General features: G+C 44.5%; 1 protein-coding gene across 5 annotated transcripts in view; it reads right to left on the reverse strand.

Annotated features, from left to right (window-relative positions):
• The window catches only part of Cul2 (cullin 2), a 68212-nt gene that overhangs the window by 13971 nt on the left and 28411 nt on the right, over positions 1-25830 (reverse strand). For all 5 annotated transcript variants that reach the window (XM_045150377.1, XM_045150380.1, XM_045150379.1 and 2 more), the window contains 7 exons: positions 22059-22164; positions 15796-15878; positions 12267-12363; positions 12064-12174; positions 4524-4686; positions 4003-4127; positions 564-671 (listed from right to left, as the gene is read on the reverse strand). In XM_045150377.1, the coding sequence (XP_045006312.1) occupies positions 564-671; positions 4003-4127; positions 4524-4686; positions 12064-12174; positions 12267-12363; positions 15796-15878; positions 22059-22164 (793 nt within the window). The remainder of the gene's footprint in view (positions 1-563; positions 672-4002; positions 4128-4523; positions 4687-12063; positions 12175-12266; positions 12364-15795; positions 15879-22058; positions 22165-25830) is intronic.

Raw genomic sequence — 25830 nt, forward strand, 5'->3', positions numbered from 1 at the left:
CCTAATAGGAGATATTTACACATTATTTTTTTTTTTTTGACAGAGTCTCTAACCGAGGGTAGCCTCAAACATTTTGAACTTCTTGTCTTGCTGGGATTACAGGTGTACACCACCAGGTTTGGCTTATGCATTGTTGGGGATTGAACTCAGGGCTTTGTATATGCGAGACCAGACACTCTACCCAGAGCCACAAACACATCACCCCACGACTGAAGTGTGGACACAATTTAAAAAAAAAAAAAAAAAAAAAAACTTGAAATCACCCAATCTTGTGAATAAAAACATTTACTTATTTAAGGTTGATCTGCATGTCTCAATCAAAACTCCTGTATTTAGGGGCTGGAGTGATGGCTTAGTGGTTAAGGTGCTTGTCTGAGAAGCCTAAAGTCCCAGGTTTGATTAACCAGGACCCATGTAAGCCAGATGCACAAAGTGCCACATGCATCTGGAGTTTGTTTGCAGTGGCTAGAGGCCCTGGCACACCAATTCTCTATCTGCCTCTCTCTCTCAAAAAAATTATTTAATACAAACCAACATACACAGATGTATATTCAAACTCTTACCTTATCTAATGCACTCATAAAATGCTGATCACTATTTAAAACAGTGTTGATAAGTTGGACAAATTTCCCATGCACTTCCAAAACTGATTCCACAAATAATGTTGGCATCTGAAAACAAGATATAGAGTACAAAATCACATTTTAAGAAGACCAAAAATCAAATTAGATATGGTAAAGACTTAATTATAGTTTACCCCCAGGCAAACCATGTTAAGTCCCCCTCCCCCTCCCTCTCCCGGTTAGTTATGCTGCTCTTAAGAGGAGTGTGACAGCGTCATCCTACACCAGGCCTGCCCAGGACCCCCGCCTCATGAGCCTCTAAAGCACAGTCCTCCATGCTGGAAGGCCATGTGCTAAGGGTCTCAGATGAATCTCTTCATCCCAGGCCAATCGCCCTAACAGAAGGCTCAGGGAAGAGGGCGGGCGGCAAAGTCACTGAGAGGAGTGTGAGGAGGCAGCCTTGGTGGGAACGGACGCTGGGCCACTGGGCCGAATCAGCACTGTCGCGGTCAGCCTCAGGTCGCTGAGAGGAACATCCTGACCAGGCAAGGTTATGGAGGAAGGAAATTTATTTGAATGCAGGGCAAGTTCCATAACGGCAGAAGAAGATGGGCCCCTTTTATAGAACCAATGAAGAAGGGAGAGGGAGAGGAGAGAGGAGAGGGAAGAGGAGAGGAGAGGGAAAGGGACGGGAGGGAAGGGGGAGAGAGGGGAGGGGAGGGGAAGGGAGGGGAGAGGAGAGGAGAGGAGAGGAGAGGGGGGAGAGGAGGAGAGGGGGGAGAGGAGAGGAGAGGAGAGGAGAGGGGAGGGGAGGGGAGGGGAGGGGAGGGGAGGGGAGGGGAGGGGAGGGGAGGGGAGGGGAGAGGGGAGGGGAGGGGAGGGGAGGGGAGGGGAGGGGAGGGGAGGGGAGAGGGGAGGAGAGGAGAGGAGAGGAGAGGAGAGGAGAGGAGAGGAGAGGAGAGGAGAGGAGAAGAGGGGAGAGGGGAGGAGGGGGGGAGGGGAGGGGAGGGGAGAGGGGAGGAGAGGAGAGGAGAGGAGAGGAGAAGAGGGGAGAGGGGAGGGGAGAGGGGAGGAGAGGGGGGAGAGGAGAGGAGAGGAGATGGGGAAGAGGAGAGGAGAGGAGATGGGGGAGAGGACAGGAGAGGGGGGAGAGGAGAGGAGAGGAGAGGGGGGAGAGGAGAGGAGATGGGGGAGAGGAGAGGAGAGGAGAGGGAGGAGAGGAGAGGAGAGGAGAGGGGGGAGAGGAGAGGAGATGGGGGAGAGGAGAGGAGAGGAGAGGGGGGAGAGGAGAGGAGAGGAGAAGAGAGGAGAGGAGAGGAGAGGAGAGGAGAGGAGAGGAGAGGAGAGGAGAGGAGAGGAGAGGAGAGGAGAGGGGAAGAGAGGTGAGGAGAGGTGAGGAGAGGGGAGGAGAGGAGGAGAGAGGAGAGGAGAGGAGAGGAGAGGAGAGGAGAGGAGAGGAGAGGAGAGGAGAGGAGAGGAGAGGAGAGGAGAGGAGAGGGGAAGAGAGGTGAGGAGAGGTGAGGAGAGGGGAGGAGAGGAGGAGAGAGGAGAGGAGAGGAGAGGAGAGGAGAGGAGAGGAGAGGAGAGGAGAGGAGAGGAGAGGAGAGGAGAGGGGAAGAGAGGTGAGGAGAGGTGAGGAGAGGAGAGGAGAGGAGAGGAGAGGAGAGGAGAGGAGAGGAGAGGAGAGGAGAGAAGAAAATCCAATAGCAACCCTCACCAGCACAGGCCAGCTCACTTCAGGAACCCCAAGCAAAGCTCAGCACTTTGGATATCTTTAGACTGGAATTGGAATCCACCCCCACACTTTAGGGCTGGACCCTAGGATCCACCCACAGGCAGCTGGAAACCCAAGAAGCTTTACTACAACTGAATATAGGGCTGGAGAGATGGCTTAGCAGTTAAGCGCTTGCCTGTGAAGCCTAAGGACCCCAGTTCGAGGCTCGATTCCCCAGGTCCCACATTAGCCAGATGCACAAGGGGGCGCACGCGTCTGGAGTTCGTTTGCAGAGGCTGGAAGCCCTGGCGCACCCATTCTCTCTCTCTCCCTCTGTCTGTCTTTCTCTCTGTGTCTGTCACTCTCAAATAAATAAATAAATAATTAAAAAAAAAACTGAATACATTGGTGTGGGGGAACATCCATTTAAGCAAGAACAATCAACAACAGCTCGGAAAAGCCGTCCTAGTTGGGCATGGTGGGCTCTCCCTCTGAATGGAGATCTTCCTGGAGAAACGGGGCCTTGGGTGAGCCAAGTCAACTGAATTCCCTTAAGGCTCATTGGAAACGTATTCTCTTGTATTTTCCACTCCCAGCCTGGAAACTGGGCACGGGGCTTCTAGGCCCACTGCCACAGAGCCGGGTAAAGCGAACATGAAGCGTAGCGGCAGCACCTGCGCTGCAGGACAGCGCCCCACACTCACAGCAGCACAGGCAGGAGGCAGCCGACTCTCATCTCCTCAAGAGCAGTCCACCGCCCGGCCCGCGCAGGACGCGAACCGAAGACCGAGTCCTCGCTGAAGACAGCCTCCTCCCAAGGGAGTCACCATCTAAAGACTCCTGAATGTGAGGCTCACACAGACGTCTGCGCTACGGCGCACAGTTGGGCCGGAAGCCCCCCTCAAGCTGTCTCCCCTATATCAGCCACCACTAGTGGGAACAAGAAGGCAGGACAAGCTGGGCGTGGTGGCGCACGCCTTTAATCCCAGCACTCGGGAGGCAGAGGTAGGAAGATCGCTATGAGTTCGAGGCCACCCTGACATTACATAGTAAATGTCAGCTTAGAGCTAGATCCTACCTTGAGAAAACAAAAAATAAATAAATAAAAAGGACAGGACAACACTACAGGGGCACTTATGTAAGAATGACAACTTGCTATAAACAAGTGACCTGGGCCGGGCGTGGTGGCGCACGCCTTTAATCCCAGCCCTCGGGAGGCAGAGGTAGGAGGATCGCCATGAGTTCAAGGCCACCCTGAGACTCCATAGTGAATTCCAGGTCAGCCTGGGCTAGAGTGAGACTCTAAAACCAAAAAAAAAAAAACACAAGTGACCTGGCTGACAAAATCATCTTGAGAACAATGGGGACGTGGGGTATGAGTGCCAATGTTTAAGGAAAGTTTGGAAGGGAAGAACCTTTTGATCTACCAATTAGAAAGAAACACAAGTACAGAGACTCGGCAAACAGTTTGCTGTGAGGTCAGCAAATGCTAAGTGGACAGTGCAAATGGCAAAACAGCAGCTGGTGTTATTCAACAGTTTCCTTCGATTTCATCTGCTCTAAGATGCATACCATACACCGTGAAAACATCTAAGCACAGATGGTTCATTTTTTGATATAACAAAACCTTTCCTTTCACCTTGTAAGGTATTAGTTAAGGCCTGAAGAAAAAGGTAATAATAAGGCCAGTTAAGAGGAAAACCTGGTTCCTCATGCATGACTCACATTTTCCTGAGTGAGGTTACTGGTTGCTCTAAGGCCCTCGTCATGAATGTGATTTTGCAGCTCCTGAATCATATGAGGTAACCCAGTGGACACAGCCCGGAGTAAGACATACATATTTGCCATGTCTGAGGAGAAAAGAAAGTTCATTAAATTCCCAAATAACTTGAACTGATTAGATTCAAAATGCAAAAATTCCAGAGTATGTGGATAAATGCCAGCCATCCGCTGACCACCTGGCCATAGCACAACACCGGGCGGGGGGCGGTGACCTAGTGAGACACTTCTGCGAACGCCTGAAGGCCGGAGTTTGGATCCCAGCACTCACACGAACACCAGGTGGGCGTGAGGGCGTCTGTAACCCCAGCACCCGGCAGACCAAGACAGACGACTCTCGGGGCAAACTGGCTACTTAGACTAGCTGAACTGGTAAGCTGTAAGCGCACATAACAGATCTTGTCTCAATAAATGAAATGTTTTTAATTGTTTATAATTTCTATTCCGATGTGCTCGGTATCGCTTACCATTTTTTTTCTCCTGTCGAATGATATGATGGCATTCTGCGTGTAAGAACTGTAAGTGGTCTGCAACCATTCGCTGCTGACATTCGTGAGTCACCTTAGTATATGAACTTGGATTTAAGTATTTTCGACAACGAATTTCTTCATCTTTTAATCTACCTAGAACCTACAGAAATACATAAACTATTAAGATTTTCTGTTTTTAAAAGTTTGTGATATTAGTAACTTAGGAAAAGAAAATGGCTCAAATAACCAATTTTAACTCACAATCCATCCATGATTTCACATTTTTATTTAGGCTCTGAACTACCGCCTGTATTCCACATCTTATAAACAAGAACTACTTTTATTTATCAGCCCAAATCACTGCTGTACTGAGAAAATCAGAAGTTATATTCAGCAGATAATTATCTTAAGATCACTTCTTTTTGTTTTCAGGTAGGGTCTCACTCCAGCCCAGGCTGACCTGGAACTCACTCTGTAGTCCCAGGCTGGCCTCAAACTCACAGCAATCCTCCTACCTCTCTGCCTTCCAAAAGCTGGGATTAAAAGTGTGTGCCACAGTGCCAGGCATGATTAATTCTTTTCCCTTGGTTTCTATTCTTGAGAAATGGAAACGTAAGTAGTAAATGTGTGATAACTGTCTTATGAAAGGTCTTAAGATAATCAAAAGCACAAATAGTCAAATATATGTCAATCAAGACCTGTATTACAGTTTATTGTGTGCAGAAAGAAATGAGGGGGCTGGGGAGTTGGCTGAGCATTTAAGCGCTTGCCTGTGAGGCCTAAAGACCCCGGTTCAAGGCTTGATTTCCCAGGACCCACGTTAGCCAGATGCACAAAGTGGCACATGCATCTGGAATTCGTTTGCATGGGCTGGAGGCCCTGTTGTGCCCATTTTGTGTGTGTGTGTGTGTGTGTGTGTGTGTGTGTGTGTGTGTGTCTGCCTCTTTCTGTCGCTCTCAAATAAATAAACAAAAATTAAAAAAAAAAAAAAGTGAGGGGCTGGAGAGCTGGGAGGCTCGGTGGTCGTAGGTGCTTGCTTGCAAAGTCTGCTGTTCTAGCACAACTCCCCAACTCCCATGCAAGCCAGGAAGGCCTTCACTTGCAGCAGTGAGAGACTCTGGTGCACACATTTGTGTACACACATGTAAATAAATGAAATTTTTACAAACAGCAGGTTAAACAGGTTAAACAAAGTAATAACAGTGCTTTTTGGTAGAGAATCTTCTCTATTCAGATGGCAGTGACCTTGGGATGACTCAGGAGGCATCATGGTGCTCAAGAGAAGTGATCGGAGTGCTCAGTACTTGAATATTTCTATCACACCTTCCAAGGCTCAGGGTCTATTGCCGAAGAGGTGGCGGAAAGAATGTAAGAGCCAAAGGAAAGGTAGGACTCCTTACAATGTGCTCCCCCTAGACACAAAATGGCCTGGATAGCCATGACCTCATGGTGCCTGACACTACCTACAGAAGACCATCATAATAGGAGGAAAAGATCATACATCAAAATAAAAGAGAGACTGATTGAGATGGGGAGAATGGAGTTTCAAAGGGGAAAGTGGGGGGAGGGAGGGAATTACCATGGGATATTTATTTATAATCATGGAAGTTGTTAATAAAATTTTGAAAAGTAAAAAAAAGAATTAACAGTGCAAAACAAACTACAACACTGTTGTAATAAGAATCATGGTTGTAGGGCTGGAGAGATGGCTCAGCAGTTAAGCCCTTGACTGTGAAGCCTAAGGACCCCAGTTCTAGGCTCGATTCCCCAGGACCCACGTTAGCCAGATGAACAAGGGGGGGCGCACGCATCTGGAGTTCATTTGCCATGGCTGGAGGCCCTGACGCGCCCATTCTCCCTCCCTCTCTCTCTGTCTCCTTCTCTCTAACTCTCTCTGTCTGTCGCTCTCAAATAAATAAATAAATAAAAATTTTTAAAAAAGAATCATGGTTGTAAGGCACATACAAGTATATTTGTATGGACTAAAAAAAAAAAAAAAACTGATGGGAAGCTATGTTACTAGATTTCTGGATTCAACTGATCCCAGAGAACCGTGTAAATGTGTCCCTGTGGAGGGTATGACTTGGTCACCTAGAAATAAGGAGGCAAAGCTGAGGAGGAAAACCATCCCAGGTAGCTCATCAGAAGTCTCTTGAGGAGAAAGGGATTGAACCCTAGGGAGACATCCATCCTCATTTCTATAGTTTCTACTGCTCTGCCCTCCTACTAATGCCAAGAGTGGAAGAGACTGGGTTCAACTGCCCAGAACCCACGAAAGCCAGATGCATGAAGTGACACATGTGTCCGAAGTTTGTTTGCATTGGCTGGAGGCCCTGACAAGTCCATTCTCTCTGAGAGTCTCTCCTCTCTATTCTCTCTCTCTCTCTACTTACGAATAAATAAATAAATAAACTTTAAAAAAGAAAAGCTTGTCGGCATTGGAGAGATGGCTTGGCAGTTAAGGCGCATGCCTGCAAAGCCTAAGGACTCAGGTTCAATTCTCCAGGTCCCATGTTAGCCAGATACACAAGGTAGTGCATGAGTCTGGAGTTCATTTGCAGTGGCTGGAGGCCATGGTGTGCCCTTTCTCTCTCACTCTCCTTCCCTCTCTGTCTCTAACAAGTAAATAAAAGTAAAAACTTAAAAAAAAAAAAAAAAAAGCTTCTGAAAAGAGAAGGAAAAAGAGAAGAGGAAAGAAGAAAAGAACTGAAGGCAAGGAAAAGGCAAGGGGTGGGTCGGGGAGATGGCTCAGCAGCCAGAAACACTTGTTTGCAAAGTCTGTAGGCCCAGATTTGATTTCCAGTACTCATGTAAAACCAGATGAACAAAGTGCACATGTGTGTCTGGAGTCTGTTTACATCACCAGAGGCCCTGGCATGCCAACTCACTCATTTTCTCTCACTGTCCCCTTCTCTCTCTTTTTCTCTGCTTGCAAACATACACACACACACACACCACTGAAGAAATGACGTAGCAGTTAAGGCACTTGCCTGTGAAACTTAGGGACCCAGGTTCAATTCCCCAGTACCCATATAAGCCAGGTACACAAGGTGGCACATACATCTGGAGTTTGTTTGTAGTAGCTACAGGTCCTGGAGTGCCCATTCTCTATCTGCACCCCACGTCATATAAATTAAAAAAGCAATATTTTTTAAATTATTTTTTTAAAGTGATGACCTAGGTAGAAGAGGTGCCCATCTACAGAAAAGGACACAAGACTGGGCTGTCTCAACACAAAGTGTGAAATAGCTAGGAAGTAAGAAAGGCCAAAATGGTTTTAAAAAGTGGTTAAAGTTTTGCCTGCAATGCCCAACAGGCTGGGTTTGATTCCCTAGAGCCCTTGTAAAGCCAGATGCATCAAGTGTCACACACATCTAGAGTTTGTCTGCAGTGGCTGGAGGCCTTGGCACATCCACTCTCTCTCTGCCTGTCTCTTTTTTTCCCCCCACCTGCTCTATCTCTTTCTGCCTGCCAATAAATAAACTTTTTAAAACCCAGCTTCTCCAAAAAAAAAAAAAAAAAAGGCATGGTAGCACACACCTTTAACCCCATACTTGGGAGGCAGAGTTGGGGGATCACCGTGAGTTTGAGGCCACCCTGAGACTACATAGTAAGTTCCAGGTCAGCCTAGGCGAGAGTGAGACCCTACCTTGAAAAACAAAACAAAAACAGCCAGGCATGGTGGTACACATCTTTGATTCCAGCACAGGAATCAGAGGTAGGAGGATCACCGGGAATTTGAGGCCACCTGGAGACTTTGTAGTGAATTCCTGGTCAGCCTGGGCTAGAGCAGGTCCCTACCTCAAAAAAAAAAAAAAAAAAAAAGACAGGGCTGGAGGGATGGCTTAGATGTTAAGGCGTTTGCCTGCAAGGACAAAGGACCAAGGTTCAATTCCCCAGGACCCACGTTAGCCAGAAGCACAAGGGGTACACACGTCTGGAGTTCGTTTGCAATGGCTGGAAGCCCTGGTGTGCCCATTTTCTCTAACCCTCTTTCTCTGTTAAATAAATAAATAAAAATAAATAGCAACAACCAAACCAAACAAAACAAAACAGGAGAAGGAAGGGGAAGAGTAGGACAGGGAGAAGAAGAAAGAAGAGCCAAAATGATAGAGAAATAAAGTGGGGAGAAAGCTAAAGAGGAGGTGATTAAATGAATGCACGGAGATCAAACTAGGAGTGAGTCAGTACTGTACACCAAGATTTCCTAACGTCAACATTCTTTTCTAATCATAATTTACTCCAAGTGCACCAGCTTGCTTTAGCACCTTGCAATAGTTTACAATCATTCAACACAGTTCTACAATTCAGTGGTTTGGGTTTATTCTGTAACATTGTTACCATTCTTAAAATTGTTGCTCTGCTAGATGGGCGTGGTGGCACACGCCTTTAATCCCAGCACTCGGGAGGCAGAGGTAGGAGGATTGCTCTGAGTTCAAGGCCACCCTGAGATGACAGAGTTAATTCCAGGTCAGCCTGGAACAGAGTGAGACCCTACCTCAAAAAACCAAAAAAAAAAAAATTGTTGCTCTGGTGGGACATGGTGGCACACACCTTTAATCCCAGCAAAAGGCAGAAGTAGAAGGACTGCTGTGAGATCCAGACTACTCAGAGACGACATAGTTAATTCCAGGTCAGCCTGGGCGAGAGTGAGACCCTACCTGGAAAAAATTGTTACTCAGGGCATGGTAACTCATTCCTGTAATTCCATTACTTGGGAGGCTGAGGCAAGAGGACTACTAAATTCATGGCAGGTCTGGATGACAGAATGAGACGTTAAGTAGCCAGGAGTCTGAGGCCAGCCTGGACTATATAGTGATCAGTAATATATATATAATATATACAATATATATTATATTAATTTATACAATTTATATATTTATATATTATATATATAATAATATATATATAATAATATATAGTAATCAGTCTGGGCTAGTGGGAGATATTGCCTAGATGGATGAATGGACAGACAGACAGATAGATGATACATAGACAGATGATAGATGTATCATAAAATCTGCCAGTAGGTGCACAATTTTGGCTTGTGCGATCAGTAGCATTAAGTTCACAAGCTTGCATAACCATCTTCAATATCTACTTTTCAAACTTCCCATTCCAAACATAAGCTATATTCCCGTCTTTCCCGATAATGTCTAATCCACTTTCTGTCTTTGACTTTGAATTTTGTTTTTGTTTTTTTGAGGTAGGGTCTCACTCTAGCCCAGGCTGACCTGGAATTCACTATGTAGTCTCAGGGTGACCTTGAACTCACAGCAATCCTTCTACCTGAATTAAAGGCGTGCACCACCATGCTGGCTACTTTGACGTTTCATGAGCAGAACCACTGAATATCTGTCCTTGTGTGTGTGGATTACTGCACTTAGTATTTCCAGTGTCCATTCATTCATGATGCAGTACTTCTTCCCTATTTAAGGAGTAATATTCCCGGGCTGGAGAGAGGGCTTAGCAGTTAAGGCACATGCCAACAAAGCCAAAAGACTGATTCCATTCCCCAGGACGCAGGAAATCCAGAAGCACAGGGTGATGCATACATCTACAGTTCATCTGCAACGAATGGAGGCTCTGCACGCCCATTCTCTCTCTGTCTCTAATAAATAAATTAAACAGAATAATATTCTCCTGCATGTAATAAGCTTCTGCTAATTCTTCTAACTCCAGATTGACTTCTGGAGTGTTTCCCACACTTGCTAATGGCCTCATTGAAATCCAGATACAACGAGGTATCATGGATTCCCTGTGTGATCTTTAAACTGGATCTGAAGACTTTTTTTTTTAATTTAATTTTTATTAAAGCTACATAGCAAGACAGAAAGAAAGACAAAAAGGAAGGAAAGAAGGAAGGAAGGGAGGGAGGGAGGGAGGGAGAGAGGGAGGGAGGGAGGGGGCTAGAGAGATGGCTCAACTGTCAAGGAACTGACCTGTAAAGCCTAGCAACCTGGGTATGATTCCCCAGGACGCACATAAGGCCAGATACACAAGGTGGCACACGCATGTGGAGTTTAACCGGGGTATGATTTCCCAGGCCCCACATAAAGCCAGATGCATAAGGTGGCTTGTTTGCAGTGGCTAGAGGCCCTACTGCGCCCATTCTCTCTGCCTCTCTCTGCTTGAAAATACAGGGGTTTTTTTCAAAAAAAAAAAAAGAGGGGGAAGTGAGGAAGGAAAAAGAAAGAGATAGAACAAAAGAGAGAGAAAAGACAGATAAAATAAACAGTAACTCCCAAAAATAATCTCCCACAAAATTCTAGTTAAAAGTTCCAATGTGGGCCAGAGAGATGGCCTAGCAGTTAACGCGCTTGCCTTTGAAGCCTAAGAAACCAGGTTTGATTCCTATTCTGTTTGTCTCTCGTCTACTTATCTTCTCTCTGCTTGCAAATAAATAAAGAAAAAAGAAATAGGAGCTGGAGAGGTGGCTAAGTGGTTAAGGCACTTGCCTGCAAACCTATGGATCCAGGTTTGATTCCCCAGAACCTACATAAGCCAGATGCACAAGGCAGCACATGTTCGGAGTTCATTTGCAGCGGCTGGAGGCCCTGGCGTGCCCATTCTAGCTGCCTCTCACTACTTCTCAAGTAAATAAAATATAAAATTAAAGTTAAAAATGTATCTCTAATATATCTTATTGCTAAAAGTATATACAGATATTAAGTTCTTTGTGAAGGGATTTTTTAAATGTTTTATTTATTTGTATGTGAGAGAGAATGGGTACCTTAGGGCCTACTATTTCTACAAATGAACTCCAGATGCATGCACCACTTTGTGCATATGGCTTTACATGGGTACTGGGGTACTGAACACCAGGCAGTCAGGTTTTATAAGCAAGTACTTTTAACCACTGAGCCATCTCCCCAAGCCCCTTGCAGAGTTGGTTTTTTTTTTTGTTGTTGTTGTTGTTTTTTGTTTGTTTTTGCAAGGTAGGGTCTTAACTAAGTCTAGGCTGACCTAGAATTCACTATGTAATCTCAGGGCGGCCTAGATTCTCTATGTGCCTCTTTCTCTTTCTCAAATAAATTTTTTTGTTTATTTTATTTATTTGAGAGTGACAGAGAAAGAGGCAGATAGATAGACAGAGAATGGGCGCACCAGGGCCTCCAGCCATTGCAAACAAACTCCAGACGCGTGCGCCCCCTTGATTGGCTAACGTGGGTCCTGGAGAATCAAGCCTCAAACCGGGATCCTTAGGCTTCACAGGCAAGCACTTAACCACTAAGCCATTTCTCCAGCACCTCAAATAAAATTTTAAAAATAATAAAAAATATTAGAAAAACAACAACCCACCAAGATACCAGGGTCTCAAACCACAATGCTACCTAAAATAGCCCTTTTTCAGGGTAATGCTACATCAGGAAAAATGACTCATCTGTCAACAGGTGCTACACATTCACAATAGCTCAGTGAGCAATTCAAACCTTTTTCATCAAAAAAAAAAATTAACTATGGAAACTACATTAAATAAAATGACAAGAGACAGTGTAAAAAGATGAGTATGTTGTAACACTGTTTTTCTTCTTACCTTTTCCATATACTGTGAGCAATTTGATTCTTGTAATAAATTTGAAGCTTCTTGCTTGTAATATTCTCCTGTTTCAGTCAGAAAGGGAGACTCAAAGATTTCCTGATAAAACTGAATACATCAATTAGATTATATTAGAAGAGCATTAGGCCAAGTGATTTCAAAACTGAAAGATCTGATTATTTTGAATGAAGGAGTTTTACCTTTAAGGGGAATTTTTTCTTATACTGTTCAACATGAACAAAGGAGTTAATAACCCCATGGATTACTTTCTGGTTTGGGTCTTCTCCGCCACGATCACTGAAACAAGGCAAACACAAACACCCATGGGCAATCACCACAGTGTGCCCACGCGGGCCACTCTCCTACTGGCCTACTTACCAAGTACTTCAAGGGTAAAGCATGCATAAAACTGAAAACAAGTCTTTCACTATAATAACCTCAATTATCTCATAATTAATACATATATAGAATTCAGCACGTGAGACTTGATGGAGACAGATATGACATTAACTTAACAAATTATACGTATTTGGCTTTGAAAAAGTAGATATAAGCCCATCAAAGGAAAACTTTAATATTTGTGGTTAATAGCAGGATTTCAGTACCTCAACATGATACTGAGTGGGGAAGTTTTCTAAGGTATGAGATAAACGTGGACATCCACATTTACCAACTTTACTCAGAATAGTTTGAGAAGTCCTGCCAGAACCCAGACATAGAAACCCAGAGCACCGATGTCTTTCTACCAGGCAAATGGAGGCCCAAATTAGGAAACATGACAGCCACTCCAAGTCCCTGGTACCCAAGTTAAGCCAGACACACAAAGTAGTACAAATGTCTGGAGGTCCTGGTGTGCCCCTCCTTCCTCTCCCCCCTCCACCACCACTTGCCAATAAGTAATTTTACATAAGAATATATATATATACACACATATATAAATATACACATATATACACACATATATATATGACTGGAGAGATGGCTTAACAGTTAATGTGCGCACCACCAAACCCAGGTGAAATTCTTTACTTTGTTACAAGTTAGACTCCTTAAACAGTGCTAAAAGGGAAAGGTGGTCTTCTAGCTATCTTGAATGTCACCGTGTCCCTACATATACACATTACAAAAACGTTCACTGCCATCCAGCACTGAAAATCTCATCCCCATCTCCATACTTCAGCTATGCCTTGTCCTATCCCTCTTCCTTACAGAAGCTTACACCTGTATGTCAGGTGTGCCTTCTCTTTCCTTCCCTGAAGCACCTTTACTTTCAACATGAAATAAAGTCAAACCTTGCTTCCCAATCTACTCAGCCTGAGATTCATTTTCCTACTGTCAGGATCCTGGGAAGTCCCCTGGTAGGGCGAGAGCTCTAAAACAGAAGTCTCTAGGCTACAAGGAGATGTGTCCCTGGGTCCCAACTAAGTGAAACTTCCCCCCACTCACCACCATACACAACACCTACACACACATGCGCGATGTGTGAAAACACTAGTATATGCAAAGCATTATAAAATGAAAATGCTAGCCGGACGTGGCGGCGCACACCTTTAATCCCAGCACTGGGGAGGCAGAGGTAGGAGGATTGCTGTGAGTTCGAGGCCACCCTGAGACTCCATAGTGAATTCCAGGTCAGCCTGGGCTAGAGTGAGACCCTACCTCAAAAAGAAAAAAAAAAATGAAAATGCTGGGCATGGTGGTACACACCTTTAATCTAAGCATTGAGGAGGTAGAAATAGAAGGATGGCTGTGAGGCTAAACTGAGACTACATCAGGAATGCCAGGCCAGCCTGAGCTAGAAAGACCCTACTTCTAAAAACCAAAATAAATAAATAAATAATGTACATACATATGTATGTATGTATGTATAATATGTATTTACAAGGAGAGAGAGAAAGAATGGATACACCAGGACCTCTAACTCCTGCAAATGAATTCCAGATGCACGTGCGACCTTGTGCATCTTGCTGGGGAACCAACTCAGGTCGTTAGGTTTTGTAGGCAAGTGCCTTAACTGCTGAGCCATCTCTGAAGACCAATAAAATATATTTTTAAAAAAAGGGGGAATATTTTTTATAATCATGGAAGTTGTTAATAAAAATTTGGAAGAAAAAAAATTAAATTAAATTAAAAGAAAAGACTCAGAAAATAAAAAAACCTAAGTCTTAGGGAGCTCCTAAAACACAAAATTCACAAGGCTCCTCGCCTAGGGTTACACAAGCAGTCAACAATCGCTGGAACAGGAGGCTCTCCAGCCCAGCGGCCTGCAGGGTGAACTCCAGGGTCACCCCTTTACTACAAAGGCTGGGTGGCTTTCTGCCTGTGGCCATTTATGCTCCTGTAAGTGACCCCTGTACGCTCACTGGCTGGCCAAGTGGACCTGGGTGCCAGTGTGTCATCTGTGCCCTATGTGGGGCAAAGAGACACTTGTTCACATCTTCCCAGAGCTAACACAGTAACGCTCTGAAAAACCACTCCTTCTGAGCCAAGCATGGTGGCACCTGCCTGTAATTCCCACCCTTGGGAGGCAAAGGCAGGAGGAGGATCAGGGTTCAAGACCAGCCTGTGAGCTAGAGGGGACTTTCTCTCATGAAAGAGGAGAAGCACACGCCTTTGACCCCAGCAGTGGGGAGGCTGAAGTAGGAGGATAGCTGTGAGTTTAGGGCCAGCCTGAGACTAATTCCAAGTCAGCCTGGGCTATAGCAAGACTTTACCTTGAAAAACAAAAAGGAAAGGGGAGAGAGGAGAAAAAAAAAAGAGGGGAGAAAATAAAAGGAAAACCTCACATCATTCCTTGGAGAAGAACCTAGATCCAAATGGAACAGCCAACATCACATGGTAAACTCGCTGGTCTAGACGACGCCTATAACGTCACCTTCCTTAACTTAGAATGCTCGCTGTACACACACCCACATGACTTCTGCTTTCAACTCCCGGAAGCCAAGGGCAAAAAGTCTTTTAGGCCATAGGTGACCCAAGAACAAGTGGGGAACTTTCCCCGAACCTGTACTCTTCCACCAGTCAGGTTGGGTTAACCACTACAGTCCATAGGTAGAGAAGGATGCCTCTTTCCATAAATACCCCGACAGTATTACAGATAAATTATACAGATTACAACACTAAGGCTTCCAGCAAAAGAATTTGTTTTGTTTTGTTTTGTTTTTTGTTTTTCAAGGTAGGGTCTCGCTCTAGCCCAGGCTGACCTGGAATTTGTAGTCTCAGGGTGGCCTTGCACTCACAGCAATCCTACCTCTGCACCACTACACCCAGGCAAGAATGTTTTCTTGAATAGATGGCATCCAGCCTCACCAAGACTTACACTGTCATATACTAAGAGCGATACTGAACTTTATAAGGAACGGCCAATGACCTGCCAATCAACAAAACAAGAATGAAAGCCTGAGAGAGAGCCAGGCGTGGTGGCGCACACCTTTAATCCCAGCACTCGGGAGGCAGAGGTAGGAGGATCGCCTTGAGTTCGAGGCCACCCTGAGACTACATAGTGAATTCCAGGTCAGCCTGGGCTAGAGTGAGACCCTACCTCGAAAAACAAAACAAAATCTGAGAGAGAAAAAGAACAGAAAGCACATTAATACTGGCATTAAGTAAACCAAAGCTGCTTCCAGGACATGAGACCCGGGTCTCGTCAGCACCAGGCAGCTGCCCATTACTTGTAAACCTCACCTCGCAGCAAAGCAGGCCTGACTGAGGAAGAGAAATACAACTCACTTTTTGATCTCTCGGAGCAGCATTCGGATAAGGATGGTCTGAAGTGGCTCAACCATTAACTTCCTCCACATATCCAATGCTAGCTGCCAGGAAAAATAAAAATCATCAGGAATGTACCAAGTGGGTCCTTTGTCTTAACATTCATTCATGATTTTTAAAAAATATTATTTATTTATTTTAAAGAGGAGAGGGGGAGGCAGATAGACACAGCATAGGCACGGCAGGGCCTCTAACCCCTGCAAACAAACACCAGGGCATGCACCACCTTGTGCAGCTGGCTTAGACGGGTCCTGATGAGTCAAACCTGGGTTCTCAGTCAGTGCAGGTGAGAGCCTTACCTGCTAAACCATCATTCCGGCCCTCGTTCATGATTTTATCAAAGCGAAAATACTCAAGAGAAACCTTACCATTATTTCAAAATTTAAGAGAAAACTAAAGAAAAGTAAATTTCTAATTTAGGTTTGCTTGTTTTGGGGTTTTTTTTGTTGTTGTTTTGTTTTTGTTTTTGTTTTTCAAGGTAGGGTCTCACTCGAGCCCAGGCTGACCTGGGATGGGTGTGTGTGTGTGTGTGTGTGTGTGTGTGTTTTCTTTTGTTTTTTTTCAAGATAGGGACTCTAGCCCAGGCCCATGTGGAATTTGCCATGTATTCTCAGAGTGACCTCTAACAGCGATCCTCCTACCTCTGCCTCTTAAGTGCTAGGATTAAAGGTATGCACCGCTACACCTGGCTATTTCTGTTGGTTTGTTTGTTGGGGTTTTGGTCAAATTTCTCATTTAAAATGGCAACAACTACCACATGAGAATTACAAAGTACAGCCTTAATATCAGATTGAAAATCTTAAGTAACTGACTTTTTTTTTCTTTTTAAATTTTTATTAGCATTTTCCATGATTATAAAAAAATATCCCATGGTAATTCCCTCCCTTCCCCCCACCACCACTTTCCCCTTTGAAATTCCATTCTCCATAATATTACCTCCCCATCACAATCATTGTTAAGTAACTGACTTTTTATAAAAATCTTGCCAAGTATGGTGGCGCACTCCTTTAGTCCCAGCACTCGGGAGCCAGAGGTGGGAGGACTACTGAAAGTTCAAGGCCATCCTGAGAATCCACAGTGAATTCCACATGGGCCTGGGCTGGAGCAAGACCCTACCTTGAAAAGAAAAAATCTTTATTGCTAAAAGCTTCAGTAAGACCAACAGCAGTTGGCCAGGCATGGCAGTGCATGCCTTTAATCTCAGTACTCAGGAGGCAGAGGTAGGAGGATCACTGTGAGTTTGAGGCCACCTTGAGACTACATAGTGAATTACAGGTCAGCCTGGGCCAGAATGAGACCCTACCTCAAAAAACCATATATATATATATATATATATTTTTTTTTTTTTTCTCTCCCCTTCCCATCCACACTCACATAGCAATGGATGACACTCCCTGTTAGCCCACACCCTCGACAACTGGCATTCCAGGGCACTGTCAAGCCCGTGACCCACTGGGTGTGGAAACTGCATCCTTTGGTGGTTTCAACCAGCATGTTCTTGAGGGCAGCTAGGCATCTGTTTATGGTTACTCTCCATCTTGGTTTTTTTCCTGGGAAATGTCCACACTGCTTTGCCAATACTCTGCCAAAGTTTCCCTGTTCTTAATGAAATCTAGTTCTTTATAGATTGTAAAATTCATTACTTGACAGTTTAACAAATTGCAATATGACGTAGCAACTCATTTCTTGTGTTTTGTTTTGTTTTTCATTTAAAAAAAAATTAGGGCTAGAGAGTTGGCATACCAGTTAAGGCGTTTGCCTGCAAAGCCAAATGACCTTGGTTCGATTCCCCAGGACCCATTTAAACCAGATGCACAAGGTGGTGCATGTGTCTGAAGTGCATTTGCAGTGATTGCAAGCCCATTCTCATTCTCTCTCTCTCTCTCTCTCTCTCTCTCTCTCTCTCTCAAATAAATAAACTTTTAAAAAATTCATATGTGGGGGCTGGAGAGATGGCTTAGCAGTTAAGGTGCTTGCCTGCAAAGCCTATGGATCCGATGCTCTACTCTCCTGATCCCAGGTTAGCCAGATGCACAAAGGTGAGGCAAGCACTAGGTGGCACATGCCCACTAGGTGCCACAAGCGTCTAGAGTTGACTGCAGTGGCTGAGGCCCTGGTGCACCAATTCTCTCTCTGTATTTCTCAAAAAAAAATATTTTAATTCATCTATGGGCTGGAGAAATAGATTAGTGAGTAAGGCATTTATTTGCCTGCAAAGCCTAAAGACCCAGGTTCGATTCCCCAGTACCCACGTAAGCCATGGTGGCGCATATATTTGGAGTTCGTTTGCAGAGGCTTGAGGCCCTGGCACACCCATTCTCTCTCTCCCTCTCTCTCTCGTAAATAAATTAATAAAATAATTAATATATGCTGTATATGTATACACACAAATGATTAAATGAACTCAAATAGAGTCTTTTCCTCTATTTTTTATTTTTATTTACTGGCATGTCTTTTAAGAAATCCAGGGCTAGAGAGATGGTTGAGCAGTTAAGGCCCTGGCCTGGGAAACTTAAGAACCCAGATTCAATCCCCAGGACCCACATAAGCACACAGTGGTGCATACAACTGGAGCTTGTTTGTAGTGGCTAGAGGTTCTCGAGCGCCTATTGTCTCCCTATCTTTCTCGCTGTCTAATACGTAAATAATAAAATGTTTTTTAATATTTTATTTTTATTTATTTATTTGACAGAGAAAGCCGGGGGGGGGGGGAATGGGTGCGCCAGGGCCTCCAGCCACTGCAGACAAACTCCAGACGTGTGCAGCCCCCTGTGCATCAGGCTGACGTAATCGAACCTGAGTTCTTCGGCTTGGCAGGCAAATGCCTTAACCACTAAGCCATCCTCTCAGCCCAAATAATAAAATATTTTTTAAAAATTCTTTCCTAGCCTGAAGTTATTAGCATGTACGTACTTTAAGCTTTGGGCCTGGGGCATTTTTGTTGTTTAGAGACAGGGTGTGAGGTATCCCGGGCTGGCTTCAAATGTGCCATGTAGCCAAAGATGATGCTGAGCGTCTCATCCTCCTGCTTCTGCTTCCAAGTGCAGGGGCTGCAGAACCACAGCGGCCCACCGGGCCAGGCTGCAGAGCCGACCCAGGCCTCGTGCATGCTAGGCAGGCACCTACCACCCGAGCTGAATCCCCAGCCTCTCTTTTAATTGTTTAAAAATGTTTATTTATGTTATGGGGGGGCAGGTGGTACGTGCCACAGCAGGCATGTGGAGGTCAGGAGGTAACATCAAGTTGTCTGTGCTCCAGCTTCCTTGAGATTGGGTCTCTTGCCACTGAAAATGAACTGCAGGAATGCAAAGGAATGGCCATGAGCTTAAGACTGTCCTGGCTCCATTTCCATTGTCATAGGGGTTTTGGGATCAAAAGCACATGAGCCACTTTGCCTCCAGTTTGACTTGGGTGCTGGGGGATTAAACCCAGGCTGGCAGGCTTTGCAAGCTAGCATCTTTAAGCACTGGGCAATCTCCCCAGATATAGATATAGACAGACAGATGATTGATAGGCAGATGATAGACAGATGACAGATACACAGATAGACAGACATCTAGATAGATGACGGATAGATGGATGGATAGGTGATAGATAGGTATGTATTTTTTAAGACTAGGTCTCACTCTGTCGCCCAGACTGTACTGAACCTCACTGTGTATCTCAGGCTGGCCTCAAACTCGACATACTCCTCTTGCTTCTGCCTCAAGAACTGGGGTAACAGGCATGAGCCACCATGCTTGGCTTCACATTTAAGCCGTTAAGCTTCCATATCGTTTTCCTACACAGAGAATAAATCATTACAGTATTAAGAATCGATTATCTGAAGCCTTGACTTTTTTCTGCTTCTAGCTTAACATATAAGCTATATCTGGCCTCCATATCCTGTTTCCCTGGAGTAATGCTATGTGGCCCACTGGGAACTACACTTGCTTTAAGTAAGCCCATCTACCTTCCGACAAAGGACACATGTGAAGTTTTGCCTTTATCTTCTTTAGAAGTAACAAGAACTGGAGGTGTGGGGCTGGAGAGATGGCTCAGCAGTAGAGGAGCTTGCTTGCCTGTGAAGCCTAAGAACCCAGGTTTGATTGTCCAGGTCCTACACAGGCTAGATGCACAAGGCAGTGAATGCATCTGGAATTCGTTTGCAGTGGCCAGACGCCCTGGCACAGTCATTTTTTTTCTTTCTCTCTAATAAATAATAAATAAATAAATATGTTGGTTTTTTGTTTTGTTTTGGTTTGATATTTGGTTTTTCGAGGTAGGTTCTCATTATTATAGCCCAAGCTAACCTGGAATTCACTAAGTAGCCCCAGAGTGGCCTGGAACTCACAGCAATCCTACCTCTGCCTCCCGAGTGCTGGGATTAAAGCAGTGTGCAACCATGCCCAGCTGGGTTTCTTTTTTTTGAGGTAGAGTTTCACTCTAGTCCAGGCTGACCTGGAATTCACTATGTAGTCTCAGGGAGGCCTCGAACTCACAGTGAACCTCCTACATCTGTCTCCTGAGTGCTGGGATTAAAGGCCCACGCCACCACGCCCAGCTATAAAAATAATTTAAAAAAAAAACAGGGCTGGAGAGATGTTAAGCACTTGTCTGTGATGCCTAAGGACACCAGTTTGAGGCTCCATTCCCTAGGACCCACATAACCCTGACACACAAGGTGGCTCATGCATCTGGAGTTCGTCTGCAGTGGCTAGAGGCTCTGACGTGCCCATTTCTCTCTCTCTCTATCTGCCTCTTTCTCTCTCTGTCTGTCGCTCTCAAATAAACAACAAAAAAAAATTTTTAAGCCTTTTTAAAAAAAATCCCTTAAAAAAAAAAAAGCCAGGCACACGCCTTTAATCCTAGCACTTGGGAGGCAGTGGTAGGAGGATTGCAGTAAGTTCAAGTCCACCCTAAGACTCCAGAGTGAATTCTAGCTCAGCCTGGGCTAGAGTGAGACCCTACCTAGAAAAACCAAAATAAATAAATAAATAATAATAAATTAAATTTTAAAAAACCTTTAAAAAATGCCAGGTACGTTGGTACACACCTTTAACCCCACCACTTGGAAGGCAGAGGTAAGAAGACTGCCGTGAGTTCGAGGCCATCCTGAATCTACATAGTGAATTCCAGATCAGCCTGGGCTAAAGTGAGACTCTACCTCAAAAAAACAAAACAAAACAAAACAAAAAGAATGGGGTGGAAAGTGCATCCCAAAGTGGGATTGTATGCCTGTGGACCGGCCACTGAAAGGCAAGTGGCAGAGCCGTCACGACTTCAGCTGTGCCTCGCTCTTCCAGGTAGCGTTCTATGAGATACACATACACACACAAATGTAACGCCGAGAGCCTAAGAGGGTTTTCTATTTTGTTCACTACTGGTTTCTTAGCACAAGAACAATTCCTGGCATGCAGTGCGTTCACAGCTAATGAATGAACAATAATGCTCACTGTAGCACTGTTTGTAACAGTGAAACACTGGAACCTAATGGATATTTTAATTCAGGATATATCCCTACTATATAGAAATTTAAGGTTTCACCAAAATAATAGTATGCCAAAAGAACTCCCAGACGTGTTCACCCAACTAACAATAGTGTAAGACACTTTGAGACTATAGAGTGAATTCCAGGCCAGCCTGAGCTAGAGTGAGACCCTACCTTGAAAAACCAAAAAAAAGTAAAGAATTCAGTTATAGAACTCATGTGTAGTATACCATTGGTTAAGATGTATTATCAAAAGTGTAATGTTAAAGCTGGGCGTGGTGGCGCACGCCTTTAATCCCAGCCCTCGGGAGGCAGAGGTAGGAGGATCGCCATGAGTTCGAGGTCACCCTGAGACTCCATAGTGAATTCCAGGTCAGCCTGGGCTAGAGTGAGACCCTACCTGGGAAAAAAAAAAAAAAGAAAAAAAGAAAAAAAGAAAAAAAGAAAAAAAGAAAGAAAGAAAAAAGTGTTATGTATATACATAAATATTTAAATGCAAAAGCACAAGAAACATTCACAAACCAACCAAATGGTTTCTACGAGACAGGGAGGGACTCCGTGGGTAAAGGCACTTGCCCACAAAGCCCGTCAATCAGGTCAGTTCCCCAGCATCCACAAAAGCCAGGCACCAAGTGGTAGGCACATGTGGAGTTGGTTGGCACACCTCCAAACACACATGGAAATAAATAAAAATTTAAACAACAACAACAAAAAAAAAGAAATCATGTTTGCAGTCACTTAAACAATTTCTTACCTCTCCTATTTCCATAAGTGGTTCATTCATATCTACACCACCATAACCATATTGAAGGTCAGCTTCAGTCAATTTATTCTTTTTAATAAACTGGGTATTGAGATACCTGAAAAACAAATGGCAGTATCACTGAATGCTAAGTCAAAATCTAAAAGGTTACAAGTGTAATTACAAATTACAAATTAACTACACACTAAGAAGTAAGTCCAAAAGAAATTATATGAGGTTAGCAAAAAAAAAAAAAAAAAGAAAAGATCTAAATTACTACCTCAAGACTTCCTACAAGGCCCTAAGAGATAACAAATTAATACCTTTAGTTTAGAAAACAATCAACTGCCAGGCATGGTAGTGCACACCACTGATTCCAGCAAACGGGAGTCCAAGGAGGAGGACTGATGTGAGTTCGAGATCAGCCTGAGACTACATAGTAAATTCCAGGTCAGCCTGGGCTAGAGGGAGACCCTACCTCAAAAAAAAAAAAAAAAAAAAAAAAACCCTGGGTAATACTCCAGACAGTGGGCTAAGCAAATGTGAAACACAAACCTAAAAACAGCCTGAAGCCAGGTCACACAGCCATCCTTGCCAGGAGGGGACAGTAAGCAGTAGCTGAGCGTGTCAGTACAAGCTGTCACCATAGCATCTGGGGGGCTGAGGCAGGAGAATCACAAGTTCCAAGCCTGGGCCACAGAGAGAGACTATGTCTCAAGCAGCACTAATTTGATCCAGGCATGGAGGAGTGTACCGGGGAGGCAGAGGAAGGAGGGGAGCTGGAACCCGAGGAGCTCAAGACCAGCGTGGATGGCACGGCGAGGTGCTCCATCCTGACTGACACACAAACCCGCCTTGGAAATGTTCTCCCTTACATGTAATTACACAGCTCCTTACGGATGGCCACCTGGAAGAAGGATGATGACCTAAATATCACGGAAGAAAAGCAGTACTAAGGAGTTTTTAAGTACTCTCCAATACACTCTGAGTTTGAAAGAACCTTGTAAAGATGGCTTAGCAGTTAAAGACACTTACTTACAAAGCCTGAAGACTTGGGTTCAATTCCCCAGTACTCACATAAAGCCAGATACACAAAGTGACAAATGCGTCTGGAGTTTGTTTGCAGTGGCAGAAGTCCTGGAGTGCCCATACTCACTCTCTATCTCCCTCTCAAATAAATAAAAGTATTAAGAAAGAAAGAAAGAAGAGAGGGAGGGAGGGAGGGAAGGAGGGAGGGGAAGAATCCTGGGGTTGGAGAGATGGTTCAGTGGTTAAAGGCACTTGCCTGACAGGCATCTGGAGTTTATTTGTAGTGGCTAGGGTCCCTGATACGCCCATACTTTTTCTTTGTATATATCTCTCTGTTTACAAATAAGTAGATAAGTAAAAGGGGGGTCCTGGAAGCCAGGTGTGGTGGTGCATGCCTTCAATCCCAGCACTCAGGAGGCAGAGGTAGGAGGATCGCCATGAGTTCGAGGCCACCCTGAGACTACAAAGTGAATTCCAGGTCAGCCTGCACCATTGAATCAGTGAGACCCTACCTCAAAAAAAAACAAAAAAATCAAAGCAAAAAAGGGGGGACTCTGAAGAGAGATGGCTTAGTGGTTGAAGTACTGCGAAGCCAATGACCTAGGTTCAATTCCTCACTACCTGCGAAAGCAACATGCACAAGGTGGGACATGTGTCTGGAGTTCCTTTACAGTGGTTAGAGGCCCTGGTGCACCTATTCTGTCCATATATCTGCCTCTTTCTCTCTCTCTTTCAAAATAAAATTAATAAATTTAACAAAAAAAAAAGCCAGGCAAGGTAGCACACGCCTTTAATCCCAGCACTCAAGAGGCAAAGATAGGATGATCGCCATGAGTTCAAGGCCACCCTGAGACTACATAGTGAATTCCAAGTCAGCCTGAGCTAGAGTGAGACCCTACCTCGAAAAACAAAACAAAAAAGAAAAGACAACAAGAAGAAGAACCTTGGGTTGGAGAGATGGCTCAGCAGTTAAAGGCACTCACTAGCAAAGCCTTACTGCGTGGGTTTAACTCCCTAGTATACAACTCACACAAAGCCAGGTGCACAAAGTAGTGCATGTGTCTGGAAATCTTTTGCAGTAGCAAGAGGTCCTGACATGCCCATGCCCATTCCCATTCTCTCTCTCTCTTTCTCTGTGTGTCTCTCTCTCCTTACCATCCTCTTTGCAAATTTAAAAAAAAAAAAAAAAATTAAAAAAAATATGTGGCCTGAAGAGATGGCTTAGCACCTGCCTGAGAAGCCTAATGACCCAGGTTTGATTCCCCAGGACCACGTATGGCAGATGCACAAGGTGGCGCATTTGCAGTGGCCAGAGGCCCTGGTGCACACGTTCTCTATTTGTCTCTCTCTCAAATAAATAAATATATGTAAGTAGAATGATTGAGATGGGGAGGGGATATGATGGAGAATGGAATTTCAAAGGGGAAAGTGGGGGGAGGGGGAGGGTATTACCATGGGATATTTTTTATAATAATGGAAAATGTTAATAAAAATTGAGAAAAAAAATCTTACCACTTAGCCTACCAATATAAATCAACAATGATCACTGGAGTACTTGATGTCAGAACCACAGAACACAAAACATTCTGTTAACTGAATTCCATCTTTGCTACAGACAGTGAATAGTTACTAAATGATTTTAGACAGTAATCAAATTCATGCTTTCAAAAAGATAACATTAGCCAGGTGTGGTAGCTCCTGTCTTTCATCCCGGCCTTCGGGAGGCTCTGGTAGGAGGACTGACATGCGGCCAGCCTGGGCTACGGGAGTGAGTACTTGGTCAGCCTGAACTAGAATGAAACTCTGCCTCAAACATTGTCAACAGGGGAAAAAAAAATAGGTATGGTGGCCCAGGCCTTAAATCCCAGCACTTGTCGGGGGGCAGGGTGGTATCCTGGAATGGATTGAGATTTGGCTTATGACCCCCCCCCCCCAAAAAAAAGGTAACAGCTAGAGATAGGAAGAGTACTGTGAGTTCGAGGCCAGCCTCAAATTGCACAGTGACTTGTAAGTTAGCTTGGGACTCATCTTTTTGGTTGTTGTTGTTTTGTTTATTGAGTTACAGTCTCATTCTAGCCCAGGCCAAACTAGAATTCACTCTAGAGTCTCAGGCTGACCTTGGACTCATGGCGATCCTCATACCTTGGCTGGGATTAAAGGCCTGTGGCACCAGACCCAGCCTGGCCTCTCTTATATCCCAGCCCTAAGCCAGTGGGATCTTCATTTTCTGAATATTATATTTTGGTAGTTAAGAAAAATATCAGGTATATGATGGAGAATGGAATTTCAAAGGAGAAAGTGGGGGGGGAATTAACATGGGATTTTTTTTTATAATCATGGAAAATGCTAATAAAAATTTGAAAAAAAAAAAAAGAAAAGAAAAATATCAGGGCTTGGAAAGATGGCTCAGTGGTGAAGAATTTTGCCTGCAAAGCCTAATGACCAAAGTTTGATTCCCCAGTACCCACATAAAGCAGCGAGTGCATATGGAGTTCGTTTGCAGTTGCTGGAGGCCCTGGCACACCCCTACTTACTCTGCTTCTGTCTCTCTCTCAAATAAAATTCTAAAAAATAAAATAAATAAACAAATAAAAAAAACTAAAGTGGGGGCTGGAGAGATGGCTTAGCAGTTAAAGCACTTGCCTGCAAAACCCAAGAACCTAGGTTCGATTTCCCAGTACCCATGCAAGCCATATGAACAGGGTGGCGGATGCATCAGGAGCTAGTCTGCAGTGGCTAAAGGTCCTAAGGTGCC

This window comes from Jaculus jaculus, chromosome 5 (assembly GCF_020740685.1).
Source record: "Jaculus jaculus isolate mJacJac1 chromosome 5, mJacJac1.mat.Y.cur, whole genome shotgun sequence".
In the NCBI taxonomy this organism is placed as follows: domain Eukaryota; kingdom Metazoa; phylum Chordata; class Mammalia; order Rodentia; family Dipodidae; genus Jaculus; species Jaculus jaculus.